The 22,186-nt window shown below is 55.5% G+C and overlaps 1 protein-coding gene across 2 annotated transcripts in view; it reads right to left on the reverse strand.

Annotated features, from left to right (window-relative positions):
* The window catches only part of INCENP (inner centromere protein), a 24,990-nt gene continuing 2,804 nt past the window's right edge, over positions 1 to 22,186 (reverse strand). The window contains exons 2-19 of one of the 2 annotated variants that reach the window (XM_039860229.1): positions 21,788 to 21,938; positions 21,266 to 21,379; positions 19,561 to 20,375; positions 17,061 to 17,112; positions 16,156 to 16,231; positions 15,933 to 16,050; positions 14,772 to 14,823; positions 14,238 to 14,355; positions 14,033 to 14,167; positions 13,621 to 13,632; positions 7,713 to 7,822; positions 7,521 to 7,641; positions 7,177 to 7,299; positions 6,161 to 6,321; positions 4,505 to 4,583; positions 4,217 to 4,324; positions 2,848 to 2,998; positions 1 to 1,370 (exon numbers count right to left, since the gene is read on the reverse strand). In XM_039860229.1, the coding sequence (XP_039716163.1) occupies positions 1,156 to 1,370; positions 2,848 to 2,998; positions 4,217 to 4,324; positions 4,505 to 4,583; positions 6,161 to 6,321; positions 7,177 to 7,299; positions 7,521 to 7,641; positions 7,713 to 7,822; positions 13,621 to 13,632; positions 14,033 to 14,167; positions 14,238 to 14,355; positions 14,772 to 14,823; positions 15,933 to 16,050; positions 16,156 to 16,231; positions 17,061 to 17,112; positions 19,561 to 20,375; positions 21,266 to 21,379; positions 21,788 to 21,927 (2,700 nt within the window). In that variant the 5' untranslated portion in view covers positions 21,928 to 21,938 and the 3' untranslated portion in view covers positions 1 to 1,155. The remainder of the gene's footprint in view (positions 1,371 to 2,847; positions 2,999 to 4,216; positions 4,325 to 4,504; positions 4,584 to 6,160; positions 6,322 to 7,176; positions 7,300 to 7,520; positions 7,642 to 7,712; positions 7,823 to 13,620; positions 13,633 to 14,032; positions 14,168 to 14,237; positions 14,356 to 14,771; positions 14,824 to 15,932; positions 16,051 to 16,155; positions 16,232 to 17,060; positions 17,113 to 19,560; positions 20,376 to 21,265; positions 21,380 to 21,787; positions 21,939 to 22,186) is intronic. The other variant, XM_039860230.1, reaches the window with a different exon arrangement.

Genomic DNA, 22,186 nt, shown 5'->3' on the forward strand with positions numbered 1-22,186 from the left:
TTGAATTTAGCCTTTATTTTGTTCTAAAGCAGGAGTCAAACTTTTCCTGTAAAGGGTCACAGTAAATATTTTCAGCTTTGTGGGCTATATGGCCTCTGTTACAGCTTCTTAACTGCCCTCAGCAGAGCAGCTGGAGGCAACAGGCATGCATTTGTATTGGGTGGGTTCCAAAAAAACTTTACAGAAACTGGCTGCGGCTTGATTTGGCCCACTGACACATCCAGGGGTTGGAGCAGCAGAGGATTAAGGAACCGGTCATCACACCATTAGAACACAGCTGGCAGCTATTGGGCAACACCAACAGAACAGCCAGCTTACATCGGCACTGAGCATTTAATTAGCAGCTGCCTGGTTTTGTTGGAGAAACATGTCCACTGCTTGCAGGCACTGGTCCGAAGGTAGTTTCAAGAGATATCTTTCTCATCAGCCCCTTTCTACTTTGCAGCTCGTCCACTGTCACCATCCATACGGCAAGGGTGGAGCCTGGGGCCTGGAGGTACTGAGGGACTGTCTTTAAGTGGCAGAACTGTGTCAAAAGCCCAGTTCTCCTGACCTCACTCCAGGTCTCTCCCATTGAACAAACCTTCCTTTTACAAATAGGGAGCACCCCAGAAAAACAGGAAGTATCTTCGCCTGTGCTATCTTGAGTAGCTCAAGTGTTCCTCAGGGTTGCCCAGGGATGGCATGAGAATCACTCACCGCATTGGCATCTCTGGGGGTGGGACCCAGGGGACCTTGGAGCACACCCCAGGAGAGGGAACGGTACCTTGCTCCTCCAGCCCATCTGGTGGCCCGAGACAGACAGCTGCAGGGCCCGGGTCCAGGGTAGTCTGCCGAGGCCGCCAGTCTCCACAACACCCACAGCAGGCTTGAAGGAACAGACTTTATTTATCTAGCTCTCAAACACTAGAGGATAAAATTCAGCTGAATTATAACAATCTATTTACAAAGTGCTGCCTGCGGGCCAGGCAGGGCAGGCTTGGCACTTCCCCCGACACCCGCCAGGCACAGCCTCCTAACAAGCCTGGGCCACCTTCCATCTGCAGCACAGAGAACGTTGACATACACGCGACCAAACCCCCAGTGACAGAATACCAGGCAGGAGGGCACCAGATCGACAGAGTGACGGACAGACAGACACAGACAGGGGCTGTCTCAGTGCTTCTTCAGGCTGTAGGCCAGGCTGCCGGGGACCCTGGTGCCCTGCAGGGGTGGCGAGTTCCAGACGGCAGAGCTCGTGCGCTTGTGGTAGCGCGGCTTGCTCTTCTTGAAGATGTCTTCCAAGTCCAGCTGGAGGATGGTTCCGAAGAGCTCGAGAAGGTTCGGGGGGTGGTAGTACTGGTGGATGATGGCCTGGCTGAGCTGCGTGCCTGCAGGGAAACAGGGCCGGTCGCTGCCTTGGGGGAACTTCCTCACGCCCCCACCCCACTGACGGAGCCCTCGTCACCCTCTCCACGCCAGCGGGCCGGCACCTCCGGCCATGTCAGCTCCTCTGAGGTCCCCCCTACTGGCCCCTCTCCCCCATCAAACACCGATATCGTTCTCACTGCATGTTCCCACTGCCATCTTTTGGACGCTCAGCCTGAACACGGGTGCTCAGGAGCTCACGGGTGAGGCACTCGCGGCCCGACCTCGTTATCCCCACACCCACCTGGGCGCCAGGTCTTTTATTCACCCATTTTATAATGGCGAGATCGGCCCAAAGGCACGTGGCTCGTAACTGGCAGGGCCAGAGTTGGGACACAAGTCTAGCTCCAGAACTTCAGCATATGATGCTGTCCTCGATTGCCTTGGCTGACTATTTATCTCGTCACCCCACAGGCCCTGAAGTGGAGGGTGCAGACTGAGGGGGGGGCCTCCTGGCTGAGGCTGTGGGCAAAACACGGCCCTGCCAACAAGGCTGAGGACCCAGAGGATCAGAAGGCGGGGCCCAGCTTGCTCTGCACTAGGCCCCCTGCATGCTAACAGCCCTTCTCAGCTGGGTCCTAGTATCACGGCCATTTCACAGATGAGAAAACTGAGAGAGAACGAGCTTAAGAGAGTTTAAGCATGGTTCGGTGGCTTTCCTGGTCATCTGGCTGGCTGGCCACACTGATCCCTGCATGCTGCCACCTACCAAATGACTTGATGCTGACAGTTAAGGAGACTAAGTCTGATTCTTGTTACTGTGGGGTTCAACAACCAAGGGCAAGTTGTCTTCTGTAGAGTGCTGACCCCTGGGGAGTGAGACTGCACCCCACCCTGACCCCCGGCCTTGCAAACAGTAAAGCACCCACAGTATGCACTGGCTGCACAGTCATGCTCACCCACACTCCTGTTTAAATGCTGGGGCCTGGAGTCGGGCCCCGTAAACTCCAAGGTCAAATCCCGCTCAAGTGCCCGCCCCTCCCTCAGGACTTTCCTGGGTTCCCCAGCTGGCTGGAACCCCCACGTACCAGTCTTACCGCCCCATTACTACTCTTAGCTCTGTGCCCACCCTATGCTACTTATTTGGGTCCAAGTCTCATCTGGCCTGCTGGGCACAACTCCAAGGAGGGGACTAGCACCCAAGCCGGAACGCCTAGCACCATTGTGCCCAGAGCCAGCCGCAATTTAATAAGTCTGTTGAGAACAAGGACGTCCAACATCATCATCTGGTCCAAAGATGGGCCCACCGGCCACAGGGCGCCCACCCTTCCCTGGGCGCATCCCAAGGCCCGACGTAGGCTTCTCAGGCCCATGCATCAAGCTACCAGCCCACGGGCACAACAGGCTCCCGACATCCACGGCAGCTGAGCCATTCCCTCCGGGGCCCCAGAAGTCACAGGTGAGGACCCAGGTCTCCGGGGAGCTCCAGGCCCTGCTTACCTCTGGCCCAGGAGGGGATGGGTTTCCGGGGGTGGGCCTCATCATCGGTGGAGTCATCGCTATTCAGATCCATCCCGTAGTTATCTGGGTTGATCTTGGGAGGGGCCCTGTGCCCTTGTGGAGTCATTTGATACGAGGTACAAGCCGGGGACTGAAAAAAATAAACATGGCCGTTAGCTTCCTCCTCGCCCCGACCCCTGCATCTCTCACCGTCGAGGAAGGCTGGGGCTCTGCCCACCGCCTCGCTTCAGAGGAAAAACCAAAAGGCTCAGGGTTGCTTTTTAATTTTAAAAAGTCACACCACATACACAACTCCGAATCTTCCCTTTCCATGTTAAAGTGAGTTGCAAACGTTACTTTCAGGTCGGTGTGTCTGCCGTGACCAGCTCCCGGGACTCCACTGGGAGCCCCTTGATTTGTAATTTAAACATACGTTCCAGGTGAACGTTCAGCAGCTCCCAGCTTTCCAGCATCTCGACCCACGCTGCACTGAAAGCCCTTCCTCACAGTACCACTCGTTCGTAAGAGCATTAAGCTGGAAGGAGCCTAAATGCTCATCAACAGGCGCTGGTTAAAGAAATTCTGGCAGCTAAGTGGTACACAGCTGTCAGAAATAAGAGATTTACAAGTGCTGAAATAGACAGATGTCGACAATACATGAAACGAAAGGAAAAAAGGGAGGAAAAAAACCAAGCTGCCAAATGGTGTGTGTTATGGAGTAAATGTCTGTGTTTCCCCCAAATCCCTGCGTGAGATCCTAACCCGTAATGTGATGTTTGGAGGTGCAGAGGTCGTGAGGGTGGTGCTGTCATGAATGGGATCAGCGCCCTCAGAAAAGAGACCCCGGAGAGCTCCCTCCCTCCCCCCGCCTTGTAAGGACACAATGAGGAGACAGGCGTCTGTGAACCAGGAAGAGGGCTCTCGAACAGACAGTCTGCTGGCGCCTTGACCTTGGACTTCCCGGTCTCAAATAAATGGTTGTTTACGCCACCAGTCTACGGCAGTTTGTTAAAGCAGCCTGAACAGACCAGGATAGTACGTACAGCCTGTGCCCATTTAAGACTCTGGGTATGTCTGTGTGTAAGTGAATACAACGTTTATATGTCTAAAAATATTTAAAAATGTACACCAGATTTAAAGTTTTCTTCTGAGAGCACTTTTACATTGTACTCATCTATAAAGTTTTGTTTCTTTTTTAACAAATTCTATTTTTAGAACAAGAAAGAATATATGTTATCAAAAGTAAGAAAAACTATGGGTCTGACTGTATTCTTTCTCTTTCTTCTGGTCCTAATATATGACCTAATATATGCCTCCAGCTCCTGAGAAGAGCCGGGGGCGTCTCTCTGCTCTGGTGCCTGAGCCTCACCTGCACATCCACGGTCACGTTCAAGCTTTTGCTGGCCGCTGCAGCCTCCGTGGCTTTCTTCTGCTCCTCCTGCAGCCGCTGCTGCTCAGCCAGGCGCTGCTGCTCTTCCTGGGACCAGAGGCCAGCCGGACGTGAGAGACCATGTATACGTGCTCCCCATCCCCCATGCCAGCCCAAGGCCAGGCAGGCAAGGAAGCGTGTGCCCCAGGGGCCGCTAGATCAGGCCTTCCTCAGCCCAAAGCTCAGCTCTGATCCCATGCGGGCCCCACACGCCCCGCTCCCCTGTACCTTCTTCTTCTTCTCCTCCAGTTCTCTCTGCAGCTTCTCCCTCTGGAGCCGAAGGGCCTTCTCTCTCTCCTGCAGCTCCCTGAGGACAGAGCAAGAGCCTGTCAGGGCAGGGAGCTGAGCCCTGGCCCTCTTCCCGTCCCTGCCCGGGAAGCTAGGCCCATCGGCACTCGCCATGGGAGAAGAAACAGCAGGATGGGCATAGCCGCTCAGAGCCCACAGCTACGCTTGTGTGCACAGAGGGTGCAGGGAGCCCTCTGCTTTGGAGCCCACATCTGGCCCCCAGGCTTCCACACGACCTAGGGCTCAGCCTCAGCCTCATCTGCGGGACAGTGGGGACAACACCTTTCCTCCAGAGTCGAGAGAATCAGATGAGATAATCCGAGTTACCTCCGATCGTCTGGACCCACAGGGTGGACACTGAGTGTGAAGCAGGGGGAAGCAGGGCTTTGGAGCCACCTCCACTTACTAGCTCGTGACTTAAACAAGTGATTTAACCGCTCTGCACCTCTGGGAAGTGCAGCTGCTGGTTCCTATGCCACATGGGCCTTCGAGTTAGGATTAAACAACGAAACGTGTGGAAAACATATAGTTCGGTGCCCACCAAAGCTGCCGACCATTATGACCATCAGACCGTCACCCCTGGAAACCCCTGGTACTGCCCGGCACACATGCAATTCTAAAACCACATCAGCTGCCACCCACGCTCTGTCCTACTCCCAGACTCGTCTCTGACTCTGCCACAGGAGCAGGGACACCTTTGTGTCCATCAATAAGCGTGGGGAGGTGGTCCCGATGCAGTCCAGCCCTCTGGCCACGACTCCTCACTTCTCCAATGGGCCCGCAGACGGCTCGATATTTCCCAGGAGGTGGAGGCAGGAGAGAGGCAGTCGCTAGGCCTGAGTCTGGGTACACCCGCCTGCCTGTACACACACACACGGGCACCGTTCTCTACGTCTGTACATCTACGTACAAGCGAGTTTGTCTACTCTCACAGGCATGGACCCCACCTATCCTGGCCGACAGTGACTGTGGCTTGTCCTCCCTGATATCCCCAGGATGCCACACAACCAAGTGCACGGAAGGCCCTGGATACAGGCTTGGAGAACTAAATACGGGAGCCTTGCCTGCTGCACAGGCCTCTGAGAGGTGGAAGACCTCAGGGCTTGCCTGCCATGGAAATGTGGGGGTGGAGGGGCAGACCCGATTTCTCATCATCACAGGGAGGCACATTTAATGGGCAGGGGCCAAGGCGTTGAAGGTCCTGCTCGCCCCATAAAGCACTGCTGCCCGAATGCCCACATGCCAACAGGGCTCCTGCTGAGAAACACTGGCCCATCCTATGCCCGTGCCCGCAACCTGTGTCAGCTGAGGACAAAACAAACCCAAGGCCAAGGGTCGGCACACCTGGCTAGAGGCGGAACCAAGAGAAAATCTCAAGTGACCCCGCCATGACCCCTTCAATCTCCAGGAGCCAATGCACCACATTCAGATGCTCTGCCCGCTGAGGGCCTCTGGGACTGGAGCCGAGAGGAGCCTGTCGCTCGTCTGCAAACCCGTGAGTGAAGGTGGGAGCTGCCTGCAGGGGACGGCTCGACGTCCCCTCCACAATGCACGCAGGTGCAGGGGGTGCCTCAGCCTGGCCCGAGGGGCCCTCACCTCTCGGCCCGCAGCCGCTCCTGCTCACGCTGCTCCGCCAGCTGCCGCTCCTGCTCACGCTGCTCTGCCAGCCTCTTGGCCTCGGCCGCCTTCCGCAGCCGCTCCTGCTCCTCCTCCTTCTTCTTGTGCAGCAGCTCCTGGTGCCGCCGCTCTTCCTCCTCCTGTGAACGGAGAGCAAGGTCAGGGCCTCAGGCCAGGCTGGGGCTTGACAGGGCGACAGAGGTCTGGGAAGGAGGGGGTGCTGGCTCCCGTCACATCAGAGATCGTCAGGGGCCGAGCCCAGGGTCACCCCAAGCAAGGTGCCACAGTCATTACAGAAGCCTGAAAACGCATCTTGTGACAAGATGCTGCAGCAGGCTGAGCTCAGGGTACGGCCTGGAGCCACCCCCTAACTGTGTGACACTGGGCTATCCCGTAAGCCCTCTGGCCTGGATTTCCTCATCGATTAAATGGAAACAACAGCAATCTCTACGCCTCGTGAAGATGCTGAGTTTACACATATAACATACTTAGAACAGTGCCTGGCATGTGGTAAATACTCAACAAATGTGAGCCGTTAGTACTGTAACCCCCTAACGGCAGATCCGTGTCTCTAGAGTCAAAAGGTTGACAGTCCCAGGAAGAGGTGGGCCCCTGCTCTGGCCGGCAGAACAATGCGTCCTACAACAGCCCTACCCAGTAGACACCCCATGCTACCTGAAGGAACTGAAGCACAGAGAGGTCAGGTAACCTGTCCAGGGTCACACAGCTAATAAAGGGCAGAGTAGAGACTGGGAGTCTGGCTTGAGAGTCCACGTGCATCACCCTCAAACTACAGAAAACGGGAGGGAGGTTATTGTCGCCACCCCCACCTCCAAAGCATCTGCTGAGCCTCCTCAGGGCTTGAAGCCACAAGATCCACCAGGATAAATTCCACAAAGCGTGGTGTGCCCTGTGGTCCCCGGGGACTGAGGCAGTGCCTGTCCTGCCCACCTCTTCTTTGATGGCCGAGTCCCTCTGTCTACCTGGCTTCGCACCTGTTGGAGCCACCTGAGCCTCCGAGCCTCTTCCTCCTGCTTCCTGCGCACCTCCGCCTCCTCCATCTTCTTGGCCGCTGCCTTTTTCTTGGCCTTCTCCTCAGCCAGTCGCTCCTCCTTGGCCTGCAGAGCCCACCCGCATGTGCCCATTAGAGCAGGCCTCCCCACTCATCCATACAGAGGGGGCCCCGGAGCTCTGCGACGGGCACCCCATGGCCTGCAAACCCGCTTGTCCCTCCCGGCCCAGGGGAGGGGGCCCTGGAAGCCGGTCCTAACCCTCCGGCCACCAAGTCGACCGGCTTGGACCCCAGAGGGGGACCCCACCCGGAGCCCACAGCTCGCACCTTCTCGGTCTTCTCATCCAGCTGAGCAAACTTCTGCTCGATCTGCTTCTTCTTCTCCTCCTTCATCTGCTCCACCCGCTCCCGGGCCTGCAGCACCTTCCGGAGGCGCTCCTCGCGCTTCCTGCGGGCACAGGGAGGTCAGGGGGGCCGGCCACGGCGGGCTGGGGGGCTGGGGGGCCGGGGGCCACTTACAGCTTCACCTCCTCCAGCCGCCGCCGCTTGTCTTCCTCCACCTTCTGCCGGCGGAGCTGCTCGGCCTCCTCCTTCCGCCGCAGGTTCTCCAGGCGCTGCCGCTCCTTCTCCTGGGGTGCAAGGCGGGGTGAGCGAGGACCGCCCAGTGCTGGGCTGGGGCTGGGGCTGCGGCTGCGGCTGGCCTTGGACCCCACCCCCCACCCCCAGCCAGATGGGCAGCGTCACTCCCAAACACATCTCCATCCCCACCCAGACTGAGGCCCGGGGCTTCCACCTTTCCTCTGAGGAGCCCCTAGGCCTCCTAAGGGCTTGAGTCACGTGTGCCCTCGACTGGGCCCTGCCAAATCATGGGCAGCACAAAGATCAGGTCCAAAATTGGATGTATGCTCTGATGGGAACTATGTAAAAGTGCATTTGGAAGGAGAATGAAGAATGAGATTGCGAACTCATTATTATTATGCTTTATAACTTTTATACTCTGTATATGTGTACATACACACAGACTCTTTTGTGTATATCAGCTATTTCATAATAGTTAAGAAAAATAAAAGAAAATATTGCTAAATGATAATGGAGATTACTATAGGCTGCTGAGATAGATCAGGGATGGTATTTTTTCTTTTATTTTTCAAACTTCCTGTGGGTACGGCCATATAATAATTTAAAAAACAACTTTTTAAAAGTACCCGTTGCTTGTTAAGCAGCTGGATGCTGGGACCCCACCCTGTCCGCAGGCCCAGAAAGCCCCAGGCACGAGGCCACAGCAGGGGGGCAAAAGGCGGGACAGGTGGGGCTTCCAGCCCTCCCTGGCCAAGGACAAGAACAAGGACAAGGAACCGGCTTTACCCCTGAGTGGTGGTGGGGGGCGAGAGTCCGGGCTGGGACTCGGACTGGAGCCCCTCACCCATCAGACTCCTAGCGCTGGGCTCAGCCATCCGCAGGCCTCCTTCTCCCTGCACTATTTACTGTCCATTCTTCCTTGGCCTCTGACCTCGATGGCAGACGACCCACCTAGAAATCTGGCTGCAAGGTAACACAATCCTAGAGGTAGAGGGAAGGGCTCCAGTAACGCATAGGACGGTCATGCGTAGGAGCGGGTAGACGGACTCCACTCGGTCTGAATAGCCGTGAAGCCTACCAGCCGTCTATTTGAGGCCTTTGCAAAGGAAACAGTAGCAGGCCGGTGGGGAAGATCAGACTCTGAAGCAACACCGAACCAGCAGTGAGTTTGCTACTTTTTTCCCCTCCAGCCTAAAGTCAGTGAGGCCTGACACCCTCGAGGGATCGCCGGGGTGCAGAGAGAACTCTGGGAAAAGCCCTCTAGCTCTGCCTCAAGTTGCAGAAACGGAATGTCTAAAGTTCTGAGGATGCAGAAACCCCATTTTTTCATTTTTCATTTCTCACTTCTCTCATGCTCCAGACCACAAGCGACCCTGTGGCAACAGGGACAGGAGCAGTTACGGGAACCCGCGGAGCCAAGGCTCGGGGGAGAAGCCCCCTCCACACTATGGAGCTGCGATCCCGAAGGCTGAGAAAAACGTGCTCTTTTCTTTCTCTGTCTCCCAGTCAGATGGCCCTGGTCGAAGCCATGGAAGCACACAGCAGAGCAGGGTGACCAAAGCCCTAGCTTCCTGGCTGGAAGACAGAAACGGGGAGCCCCAGAGAAGCGGAAGTACTGGAGAGATGGAGAAAATGACACCATAAGGTTGTTTCTGAACTCCTGGGCTCGGCCCCAAGCTGCAGATGCATGGAGCTGACCCCATCACGCCGAAAACTGAGAATTAAACCCCCAGGCCACCTGCCAGATGCCAGACTGCCTGCCGACTGGCACACCGGGGACAGATCCAAACAGCGCTGCAGTAGCCGGTATGGAAAACAGTATGGAGGGGCCTCAAAAAAGTAAAAACGGAGCTGCCATCTGATCTAGCAATTTATCGGAAGAAAAGGAAAACATCAACTCGAAAACATATCTGCACCCCATGTTCACTGCAGCACTATTTATAAGAGCCAAGATATGGAAACCAGCTAAGTATCCAGTGACAGACGAACGGATGAAGAAAATGTGATCTACATAGTCAAAGGAATATTACTGTTATAAAAAGGATTCACTCTTGCTATTTGTGACAACATGGATGGACGTGGAGGGCATTATGGTAAGCAAACTAAGTCAGACAGAGAAAGACAAACACCACATGATCTTGGTTATATTTGGAATTTAAAAAAAACAAAACAAAAACGGAGCTCACAGAGACAGAGAACAGATTAGTGGGTGCTAGAGGCGGGGTAGGGGGGGATGGGAGTGGGCCGAATGGGTAAAGAGAGTTAAAAAGCATAACTTTCAAGTTGTAAACTAAATAAGTAACGTAATACAGCACGGGGACTATAGTTAATAATACTGTATTACCTATTTGAAAGTTGCTTAGAGAGTAAATCTTAAAAGTCCTCATCGCAAGAAAAAAAAAATTCTGTAACTATGTGGTGATAACTAGACTTACTGTGGTGATCATTTTGCAATATATGCAAATATCGAATCATTATGTTGTACACCTGGAAATAATACCACACTCCACAGAAGGCAGGTAGGAACCTGCAGCCTGAACCAGACCAGGTGGGTTACTGATAGAGCAAAATATCAACATTCTCCATAAAATTTAAATAAGACCCAGTCTCCTAACGTAAGAGTCAAAAGGCCCATGATAAAACCCCGAATTACTCACCATTCAAAGAACCAGGAAAATCTCAACTCCCGTGGGAAAAGACAACAGCCACCGATGCCAAGATGACAGATATTAAAATTTTTGTAAAGACCTTATAAGCAACTATTACAAAAATGCTTTAACAAGTAACCACAAACATTCTTAAGACAAGTGGACAAACGGAAAATCTCAGCAAGCAGAAGATCTAAAGTAACGCAAAATGGAAATTTTAGAACTAATAATACAATAACTGAAATAATGGATCAATGGATGGGTCAATGGATGGGTCCAAGAGCAGATGGAGCAGATAGACGTCAGTGAACATGCAGATAAATTAATAAAAATGCATCCAAGCTAAACACAGAGAAAAGACATTGAAGAAAGATTAATATAGCCTGAGGCAAGTGTGAGATGACAATAAAAGGTGTATCATTTGTGCCACTGTCCTCCTACAATGGAGAGGAAGGAACGAAATGCACGAAAGAAAACGTGAAGACATAAAGGCTTGGAAAAGCTCCAAATTTGGTAAGATATAAATCTACAGATTCAAGGTCATTGAAACCCAAACAGGATAAACCCAAGGAAACTCAAGTCTAGCCACTTCATAAACACACCGCTGAAAACTTAATACAAAGGGAAAAATTCTCAAAAGCAGACACACACGCACACACAGACATATTACTTATCTGGGACAATGATCTCAATGACTGGAGGCTTCTCGAGGCCGGAAGGAAGTAAAGTGGCGAAAGGAAAGAATTGTGAACCCAGAACTCTGTTTTCAGGGAAGACATCCTTCAGAAATGAAGTAAAATAGACTTCCTCAAATGTAGGGAAAGTACAGAATTTGTTGCCAGCGAACTTGTCTTCGAAGAAGAATCGCCAGGTAAAGGGTGTTTTCAGGACAAAAGAGAAAGGACACCAGAAGGACACAGGAAACATCGAGAATGAAGGAAGAGCGATAGAAATGATAAACACCTGGGTAAATATCAATAGACTGTTCTTTTCCTCTTGAGTTCTCTAAAACGTTTGACAGTTGGAAGCAAAAATTCTAACACTGTCTGACAGGGCAGTCAACGTGGGGAGATTAAGACAAAAATAGCACACAATGCGGAGGGTAGTAAGGCTTCTAATTCCAATTGAAATGATAAGACAATCGATTCTAAAGTGACTGAAAGTTTAGGATGTGATGCCTAGAGCACCCAGTAAAAAACACTGCAAAATCACAATAGACAAACTAAAATGGAACACTAAGTTCAAGTGAACATTTACCAAGTACAGATTTTACTGTATGATGGTATTTAACATAAACTTTACTGTATAACTTTTTTAACATAAGTTTTTTTTTAAAGATGGAGAAATGGAAGGAAAGAGAGATGACCATGAGCCACAGAAGCTGAGGGGGTGCAAGAGGACCCGGAGGGTCTGCTGGCCTAGGGAGGCCCCCAAGGGGAAGGGAGGGAAAGGCTTTTGGCTGGCTCACTCTCCAACCGCCAGACCAGGAAAGATGGGGGAGGCAGGACCCCCATCCAACCTCCCCGTCCCCGCCCCACCGGCACACCACGCCCACCTGGTGTTCTGTGAGGAAAGTGCCTTGGAGGCAAAGGCCCCATGGCCCACGGAGTGCCCGCCACCCTCTCTTTCTGCCGAGAGCTGACCGACTCCTGCTTTCGACAGGGCTCAGCAAAACAGGTTTTTGTCCCCAAACTTAAGTGCTAAAATTTCCCAAAACAGTTCAGAGAACTTATCCCGTTACATTGTGAATTTTACAGAAAACAAGAATTGTTCATGTCACAGAACCTATATTTCCTCTCTGCCCCAACCCCTTGAAGGTGGGCTGGCTCGTCCCTGCTTCCCAGCGGCCAACGTCAAGGCCAGTGCAGAAGGTGGGAGGAATGCAGACGCTTGTGCAGCCTCCAGGGGCTTCAACTGAGCAGTGTCCCTTCATGCCAAGCTCTGTGCTGGGTGCTTGACACACATTACTCTCTGGTTCATCCCATTTCTGAAGGGACCTTTGGTTTCCTCATTTTGTAACCAAAGAAACTTAGGCCCAAATGTTAGGAAACTAGTCCGAGGCCTCAAGGCCCCTGCAACCTACCTAGACCCCTGGTCTCCTAACTAAGACTGTCCTACCCTCACCAGATGCCCGGGACAGGGACCTGGGCTCCTCAGAGCAGGAAAAGGCAGCTTCTCCGTCATCCCCATGAGCCCTGCAAGGCTCTGATCAGCCTGAGGGGGGCACAGAGGCTCCCTGTAGGGGAAACAAGTTTGAGTCTGGTTCATTGCTGTGGGCCCAGGTGCCTGGCAGGGGCCTGGCAGAAAAATAGGTGCATAAGGCCACAGAGCCCGATTGCTAGCATACTGGAAAGCAAGCTGTCGCCTTGGCCACCCAGAGGGGACCAGCGTTCTTGCAGAAGCAGGTTCAGGGCCCACCTGCCAGGCTGCAGGGGAGCCCTTGGAGCTGCCAAGCCCCATGGCAGTGCTGCTGAGGCCCTGAGGCCCCAGGTGGGGGCAGACGCCCTCCTGATAGGAGACCCTTCAAAGCGCCAATGGGGACTAAAGGGATGCAACGCAGGAGACCCCAGAGAGGCAGGACTGCGGGCCCAGCAAGTCCCAGCTCTCTGTGGCTCTTCGCTCACGGCCAATGGCCCAGCTCAGCTCTGAGGTGTCTGAGAAGAGAACAGCTTCTGTGGCCTTCTTTCCGGAGGCCGCTGCTGACAGTCCCACCATCGCCTGCAAATGGCCTTCAACCACCACGGCTCTGCCCTCCCCTCGAGGAAGTAACTCGAGTATGTGACCCAGGAAATCTCAGTGGCCCTGTGACTTGTCTGTTCTCTTCACAGCCTCAGACCCTGAAGGGAAGCCCAGTGCTGACGAGGAGAGAGGGAGGTGGCTGTGGGGAACACGAGCTGTGGCCCCGGGGAGCAGCTGGAGGTCACACACCCTTTGCCTCCTCCTGCCTCAAGGAGGCTCGGGGACTCCTGCTCCTGGTAGCAGAGCCAAAGGCAGAGATGGCAGGGAGGCCTGGCTCCGGAACTGCTGGCACCTCCGGCCAGCCGCCCAGCGCCTCTGGTTCACCTCCCACCTCCCTCAACACTCCTGCTTAGGATGTTAGTGCTTCCACTGGCGCTGCTGATTTTGCAAGGACAGGGCTACAGCGAGTGGCTAAGTGCTAGGCAGAGTTAGGTTACAAGGACAGGAAAACCTTTACTTACGACGAAGCTGCACTGTGGAGGAGAGGAGACAAGGAGAAAGCCCAGAGTCAACGCGAGGCCAGGCTCCTGGCCATGCCAGCGAGTCTGCTCGGGGCCACGCTCCACCACCTCCTCTCACCCACCCGGTCCCCGTCCCTAACAAGTGGAAGCGCCCACGTGTCCCCCACCTGGGGGTGTGGGACGGATGCGCAGGGTGGGAAATTCTGCAGCTTCTCAGCCCACGGCCCAAGACCCAGGGGTCACACTGAGCTGGCCAAGCCTCTAGGACACAGCATAGTGCCCAAGAGGTCAGGGCAGTCCCCAGATGTTGAGGGAACCCATGGCCAGAGAGGCCGGAGCTGGTCCAGACCCACGTTGCTCCCCGCAGCCAAGGGGGCACCCGGAGCCTGGCCTGGGGCGCGGGCTCCCTCACCTTCGGGTCTACGCGCAGGGGAGTGTTGCGCTTAATGAAGGATTTCATGACGCTGCTGCGGGAGGCTGAGGTCGGGGTCATGAGCATCTGGTTCCTCTGCACGGTGTGCAGGAAGGTCCGGAGGGGCCGTACCACCTGCAGATGGGGACCAGGGTCAGGACTCGGGCAGGCTGGGGGCACCGAGGGACGGCAGATGCCCACTCACCTTGCTGGCTGGACAGGGCGGGGAAGGGGTCTTGCTCCGGGGGGGCTGCAGCTCCTCTTCCTCCAGCTGCTGCTCCTCGTCCAGCTCACTCACAGCCTGCTTGTAGCTACGCTTCCTCCTGCAGAGGTGCAGGTGGCAGCAGCATCACAAGGCTGACCCCAGGCCCCCATCCAGAGTCCTAGCCGCACCCCATAAAAGGTCACCCCTATGAATAAAACGGCCCAGCCCATAGGGCTCTCAGCTAGAGGCAGGGGGGTCTCCCTGACTGATCCTCTACTGCCCAGTCAGAAGAGAAATGACCAGGCCAAGGTCACATGACCGGAACACAGAAGGATGGGGTCTAGGACCTGGTTGCTCACTCCCAGGCCAGGCTCGTCCCACAGCATCAACCTCCCTCCTTCATTAAGTCAGGGCACCAGGTCCCACCCCTGCTGAGGGAAAACGGAAGCCCCTGACCACATGCCCACCCTCCCCAGTGAGGCTCTGCAGGGCCCCTTGGGGCAGTGGCCTACACAGCCCTCCTCAAATGCAAACCTGACACTCTGGGGTGGCTCCTTGGGGTCACCTGCTTGGTCGGTCTTGGCCTCTGTGAAGAGAACAATTTCGGTGAGGCTGCGAGGACAACATGGAGGGGTCAGGGAACAGTGTCCGCAAGCCATGGCAAAAGCAAGGCTCTCTTCCTGGCAGACCTCAGAGTGGCCAGTGGCAGAAGCGTCAGTCTCAGCACCAACGGGCCCTGACAAATCTGTGGATGCCCAGGAACCGGCGTGTTCCTCCCTGCCCAAAGACCCCTCACCCCCATGTCTGACCTCTAAGAACAGCAGGACAAGCCCGCGGTGGCCCCAACTATGTCCCGCCCATGTCTAACAGAGAGCTGGGGAACGCCTTTCAGGAGCTGAAGCCGATGGATGCTGCGAGCTCTAACAGACCCCTCCACAGGCTTCGAACTCCCGCTCCTCCTGGCCCTTTTGGCTGGAGCCAGGGGGTCGAGAGGAGGGGAGGGCTCCCACGCAGGGCCCACATGGGGTGTGCGGTCAGCACATTTTGTTCCACTGCCAGGAGAAAGCTGATCGCTCCCCCTGCCTATTGATACTCTGTATTCCAAGAGGTCCCTGCGGCACCCCCGGGTCTCTGGGCTGGTACAGCCACTGTCCGTGACATGCGGCTGTTGAGGGGACCACATCCAGGACCTCATAATGACATAGCTCTTCCCACCAGGGAGATGTGAGCCCGACCATGAGGGACCTCTGACAGCGTGGGGATGCCATGGCCCACGGCTCTTCCGTTCTCTGAAGACAGGGCACCCATGAAGGTGAGAAGCCACCGGCAGAAACGAAACGAGAGGCCGGTGTTCAGACCCCAGCACATGGTTCCTCCTGCTGCCCCTGGCATGGAGCTCAAGGCCTTGACCCGGCACATTTATGTTAATGCCCCAGTCCAGGCCCTGCCCCCACCCTCTGCTGCCTGCACCAACCAGCCATGGCCACTCCCATGGCACCCGGCAGCAGCTCCTGCTAAAAAGTGGGAAATGAAACCTACAGAACCAAAGGAGAACTATGCACCCCTGGGCCTCATGTTTCATTTACCTTCAGCCTATCAGCCCAGAAAACAGGACCCCCGAGAGAAAGTCAGGCCGAGGCCACCGAGGCCCACGTGGCCCTACGTATCTGCATGCAGCAGGTGAGGAAGCCTCACCTTGTTGCCCTTCAGAGGATATTTCCTGGCCACCAGCCCCAGGCCGCGAGCCCGGCGTGCTAATGGCGATCTTGGTAGCACTGTGGGACCACAAGGTATTCCCGTCATTCTTGGGGACCTGGAGGAAGAACCAAGGCTTTAGGGGTCTGCATCTGAGACTCACAGCGCAGGGCACAAGCCCCAAGACCCTTGGGACCTGCCCTCCCTGCTCTGCCCACCTTACCTCACGCTCAGCCACCTCCGCAGGCTCAGCCACCTCCGCAGACTCGGCCTCCTCGCTGGGCTCTTTCTGCTTGGGGCTGAAAGCAGAGCGAGGGACACTGTGGGACCCATCCAGCCCAAACTGACCCATAGGAGCCCTTCCCTCAACCCTTAGGGTAGAGACACAGGAGGAGTCCATGTCGGATGCCCTGGCTGGGGCCACAAAGCAACAGCCCCAGGCAGGATGGGAGGGCAGCAGCCAGAGCCTGTGGCTTCCTGGAGCTCTGCTGCCTGGGCAGATGAGGCACGTCAGCTTCTGAATTTGGTTTTATCTCACCCCCATCGGGACCTTGATTCGGGACGTGAGCTCTTTCCCAGCTCCGCCTCAACTCCTTAGGCCTGGATGAGCCACGTCTTTTTTGAGGCCTGCCTCTCCCTTCACCATGGGACCAGCAAAGCCAGCAGCTCTGCCCAGTCAGCCCGTCTCCCCATGCCAAGCATTGACCCTTTGCTCTAAAGCAAGGGTGTGGACCTAGTTTTAGTGATAGCAGGATATGGCCTCTAGGACAAGGAGTGCTGGCCCAAAACGGTGCTGGGGTGTGATCCCGGAGCAGGGAGCATCCCCTGACCCCACTCAACCCACCCCAACTTGAGTGGGTCTCCTCAAAACTGCACTAGCTCAGCCATAGGCCTTTGGATCTGATACCCTGTGGAGCCCAGGGAAAGGCTTGGAGGGGTCAAGGCCAGGGCTGACAAATGACATCCATTTCGATTGCTGCCCGGTTAGACTGGGGCAAGGAGCAGGGCTGCAGCAGTGGGCAGCCCATGGGCAGTCCCCAGCAAGAGGGAAGGGCTCGGGCACAGGAAATGCTTCTGTCCCTGGGGCACATCCCTGGGAAGGTCTCTAAGCCCTGGAACTGAACTCACCTGACTTTCTGGGGCACCTCAATATTCAGGAGCCTCTCTAGGTAACTGTGACCTGAGAGGAAAACAAAGGAACAAAAGATAACCTGAGAAACTGGCCAGGTGCCACTCCAAGAGGTCCAGGAAGCCTAGCTCTGGTGGAGACTTGGCCACTCCTAGTCTGGAGCCAGACCCTCTCCACCTCAGAGACCCAACCCTTCACTAGACACAGACCCTTCTCCATACTCACAGGACAGAAATATCCAGTTTCACTTAAGAAGGTCCTTGACGAAGGAATAGAAACTAGTCGTTTTATTAAATCTACACTGCAGTATATGTCTTTCTGAGATTCTGTGTGATAAAATAGGAAGCATGCCCAAGTCCCTGTGAAGAGCACTGTGTGAGTTCCCAGCTAAACTAGCCACTCTTCTCATGGAATAGTTTATAACTGAAGGAACAACTGACAAGCTGTGGTTATTCAAGCTTAAGCATTTGGCAGACATTTTCTTCCAAATGAACAAAGTGAGCCTGTCACTTAAAACAACTAAGAGGACTTGTTACCAATAATAAAAAATTGAGCAAAAAAAAAAAGTCAAAAATAGAATTTTGGAAAACAGGAATCTACCATCGTGAGCTTCACAAACTTCCTAATGCCTAAAGATTCTTCTGACGAGACCAGAACTGTCTCGCTCCTCACCTTCTTCTTTCCACCTCAGGGTGGACAGCCCTGGGCCTGGAGTTAGACAGGCCTGGGCCAAATGCAAATCAATCCAGAAGGCCTAGGGGGAGAGCAATCAGAATGGCTTAAGTGCTGCAAATCCAAAAGCACGCAAGGGCCTCTAGAGTCTCTCCCACCCCCACTCCGCAGCTCCAAGCTTGCCCACCCCGTGGGGCCTCTTCTTGGGATCAGATTCAGGCCCGAGGAAATCCCCAAGGCAGGTCAGAGCCATCTCCGCGCTTCTGAGAATCCAAAAAGAGAGAGTGTGCCAGACCGCATGCCTGCTCATGCCCCAGAATTCGTGTCCCTGAGTCCCATGGCCCAGAGCAAGCCCTTTCCCAGGCAGGGAAGAAATCTGGCAGGGTGAGGTGCCTGCGTCTGCCTGACTGAACTCCACCTCAAGGCTTTCTGCCAGGTGCCCTTGGCAAGTGGCTGCCAGCCTGGAAAGGACAAAACATGTGGGGCTCAAGCCCCGGCTCCCCAGTTTATAGACTCGGTGAGCTCCTTACGCCTCTGTGTCCTTCTCTGTGAAGTGAGGAAACCCTAACAGGCTGGCAGTGCTGCTGCAGGGACCAAATGAGATAACCTTGACTTTTATAAACCTTAAAGTGCCAGGCAGATGTCGACGCACATCAGTGTAAAACCTGGCTTGCGCGCTCTCCATCGATACCACGGACTCTCCGTTCTCTGGCTGGAAAGGTAGTAGCAGCCTCCTGCCTGGTCTCCCTGCCTTCTTCCTTCCTGGCCATTTTTCAGTGCCGGGAACCTCCCCCAACAACCATCAAGGGGCCACATCCCCCACATTAGCAGGATCGAGCCCAAGCCCCTTAGGCGGCACGTGAGCCCCAGATACCCTATCACTTGCCATTTCGTGACTCGGGGGTCTTCCTCCAAGCTGTCCCCTCTGCCGGGGATTCCTTCCCCACATTTCTCCCACCTGGGAAAACCTCACTTCCTTCATGCAGCCAGCCCTGAGTCTCGGAGCTGCCTGTCTTCCTCTGTGGCTCGTAACATCTGCTCCCGCGGAGACAACAGTCCCCTGAGCTGGGATCCGATGATGATAAAGATGGCTAACGTTACAGAGCCCCTCCTACACGGCAAACACTGTTCTAAGCACCCTACGTGGGTTAGCCAAAGAAAACCTCACAACAACCCTTTGACGTGATGCCATTATTACCCCAGCTGACGAATGACGAACGGAGGCCCATGAAGTTCCCGTAACCTGCCCGAGGTTGCAGGGTGGGTAAACGGCTGAGCTGGCACTCAAACCCAGTTTTCTGTCCCTGCCGGAATGAGCCGGCTGTGATGACTATTCACATCTCCGCACCTCAGTATCTCCAGATCAAAGTCTCACTAACAGGAGCAACCCACAATCATGTGACTCTCAGAAAGCCTCGGGAGGTAGAAAGAACATGTCGATCCTCTAAAAAGGCCAGGTTCGATGCTCAGAATGGCATTACCCACACGGACACCGCGGGCAACCTCCCTGGACCTCAGTTTCCTCATTTTTAAAACAAGAGGGTTGGCCAAGATTTGCATTGATCAATATAGTAGCCACTAGCTAAGCGTAGCTATTTAAGCCTAAAATTCAGTTCCTCAGTCACGCCAGCCACGTTTTGAGGGTTCAGTAGCCATATGTGGCTAGCTAGTACAGAACAGCAGACCTGGAACCCTTACTTACATCATCACGGAAAGTTCTATGAATAGCTCCTTGCTAGATGAGCTGGTCCCCCAGAGCCCTGCTGGCCGAGCTGAGCACCAACGCCACCCCCACAGCACCCCACCCACTGCCGAGCCCCCACTCACAGATGATGCGGGCAGAGGGGGCCTGCTCTTTGGTGGTCTTTTTGGTAATCTTTCTGCTTGACCTACGGACGGTGCCCTCCGGTTTGGCCACCAGGGAGTACTTCTGGGACAGAGAAGCCTGGGGACCTGGGGAGGACGGGGCGATCGGGCTGCGTCGCATCGACTGTGGGGCTGCACGGGAGCCCGTCGGCGTGGAGAAGTTATCCGGCAGGATGGGAGCCAGCACCCGCGCCCGCCACGGCGAGGCTGGAGAGCCAGGTGAGTCCTGTAGGCCTGGGGAGGTCCGCGCAATCCTGAGCTTGGAGGCAGACCGGCCTGCTCCGACCCCTCGGCCCTTGGGGTCCTGGGGTGTGGTCATCAGGGAGCTCACGGTGACAGATTCTGATTTCTTAGGTGATGAAGAAGTCAGATACTCCTCCTCCGATACTGAGGTGATCTGGGAGGCCGGCGCTGTGGCTGGAGCCGGGGTTGGAGCCGGAGGTGGGGTTGGGGCCGGAGCGGGGGCCGGAGCGGGGGCCGGAGTGCGGGCAGACTTGAGCTGGCTGAGGTGCAGCTCGGCACTGCAGCGCTCGCTGACACCTATCTCCACCATGGGCACCAGCTGGCACTTGGGCTTCTTGGTCAGTGCTGTGGGAGACTCCGGGGTGGGCAAAGCAGTGGTCGTGTTGGCTGCGGCAGCTGCAGCTGCGGCCCGGGTCACCCGCCGCAGGACAGAGCCGTTCTCCGCCACCGCCGTGGCCAGCTGCTCCACCTTGTCCTTGCTCCGCAGGTGCCGGGAGCTCAGCTGGCTGCTCCGAGTCTTTCTGCGGGACAACCTGCCAGAGGCAGCAGAGCAGAAGCTGAGATGACCCAGCAGAGCAAGGAGGCACCCTGGAATTCGAGCGGGGGCACCAGTCTTCCCAGGAGCCGCCGACGTGGGTGGAACACAAAATGAAGGGCTTAGAGGAAGAAGACCGAAGTTCTAATCGGGGCTCCGCCACCCCCAGCTACGAGACCCCGGGCTGCTCCTCTCTGAGCCTCAGTCTCCCTGCCCAGGGATAACGCCCGTCCGCACGGAACTGCTGGGAGGGGTGAAGTCACAGAAACCTCTCGCTGACTGAGGTCGCACTGTGCCAAGCACCCTGCTGCAGCCTCTACTCATGTTGTCACTTAATCCACAGGATGGACCATTCTTACCTTAGATTCGAGGAGGCTGAAGCTCAGAGAGGTAAAATATCAACAAAAGGACGTATGGCTACTAAGGGGCAGAGCTGGGGTGTGAACCGGGGCCTCCTGACCCCAAGAACCTGCCTCCTTCTCCGGCAGTCTGCAGCCCACGGTCATTTCCATGGGCACCATGACAAGCAGAGCACAAGGTGCTGAGCAAGACCTCCTGGTCCACAGCTATGGTCACTGTCACCCAAGCAGAAGGCTGGGTCCTCTTTCTTCTCCCACCTCTAAAACCCTTCCCAGCCTCTAAGGCCCAGACCAGTCACTCCCACCCTGTACCCCCCCACACTCTGGACTCCACGGTCTTGGGTCATGCTTCATTTCCCCGTGATGTCTCTCCCCTGCACTGCCCACGTGGTACCCACCACTACTCCTGGAGGCCTCTGCTCCCAGTTAGCACCTGAGGATCAAACTCTGCCGGTGGGCACCGAGCCTCCAGACCCCGCCTGACCAGACGACCCTTCTCTGGCTAGTCAAAGCCCCCGGCCCCTCCTACCTTTTCCGGATGGGGTCTCTGTTTTCATCTTGAACATAAGAAAGACGTTTCTTCTTCCGTCGGTTCTTCTGAGAAGGTGTCTTAGGCATCAGCTCAGGCTCCTTGCTGAATTCTCTGCTTGGCACATGCAGGGCACTGTTGTGGCGGCCTAGGGACCACTGGCCCCTTCCCCACCCAGCCCAGCCCCTGGCTGTTTCCTGGCAGTGACAGGTCAAGCTGGTGCAACCATCAGCAAGAGAGCTCTCCAAGGCCATGTGCAAGTCCCTTGCCAGGCACTCAGGGCTTCCTCCCAGAGATACGGCAGAGGAACAAGGTTGCCAGGCAAAGCATATGCAGCCCCATCCTGAGGCCCAGCCCACCACTTCTCCTTCCTCTTCCCGTTATACTAGGTAGGGCTCTCAGGAGAGACCCCCGGCAGCCTGTCTGTCTTGCCTGTCAGGTGGGGAAGTAGGCTGCTGCGTCCCCGAGGCCATAGCAGCCAGGAGATTCCGGTGCCTCCTGCCACCACGCCCCTGCCCTCACCTGGTAAACATGCGCTCAGCCTCCTCTTCGATCTCCTCGAGCCACACCAAGTCCTTATTGTCCACATTGCAGACAAACTCCAAAAGCTTCTGCTCACACAGCTCCAGCAGATGAATGGGCCCCGGGGCTGTGGTCCCCATGGTCGCTCTGCCTGGTGAAAGCAGAGACAAGAGGCAGAAGGGCTCAGGGCTGGGGACTGGAGCTCTCTCCAGGGGAGGAGCCTGCCAGGCCATAGCGTCCACGTCCCACTCACCACGAAACACCCAGTTCCTGAATCAGGGTCCCTCTCTGCTTACAGCCCTTCTCCAGAGATGCAGAGTCCAAATGCCAATCCATTTAGCCTCATTTTTGCAAAAAGAAGGGCCCGTCCTACTCGCCCTTCCCTCTACCCACCCACCC

Source organism: Pteropus medius, unplaced genomic scaffold (genome assembly GCF_902729225.1).
Source record: "Pteropus medius unplaced genomic scaffold, Ma_sr-lr_union100, whole genome shotgun sequence".
Lineage (NCBI taxonomy): Eukaryota > Metazoa > Chordata > Mammalia > Chiroptera > Pteropodidae > Pteropus > Pteropus medius.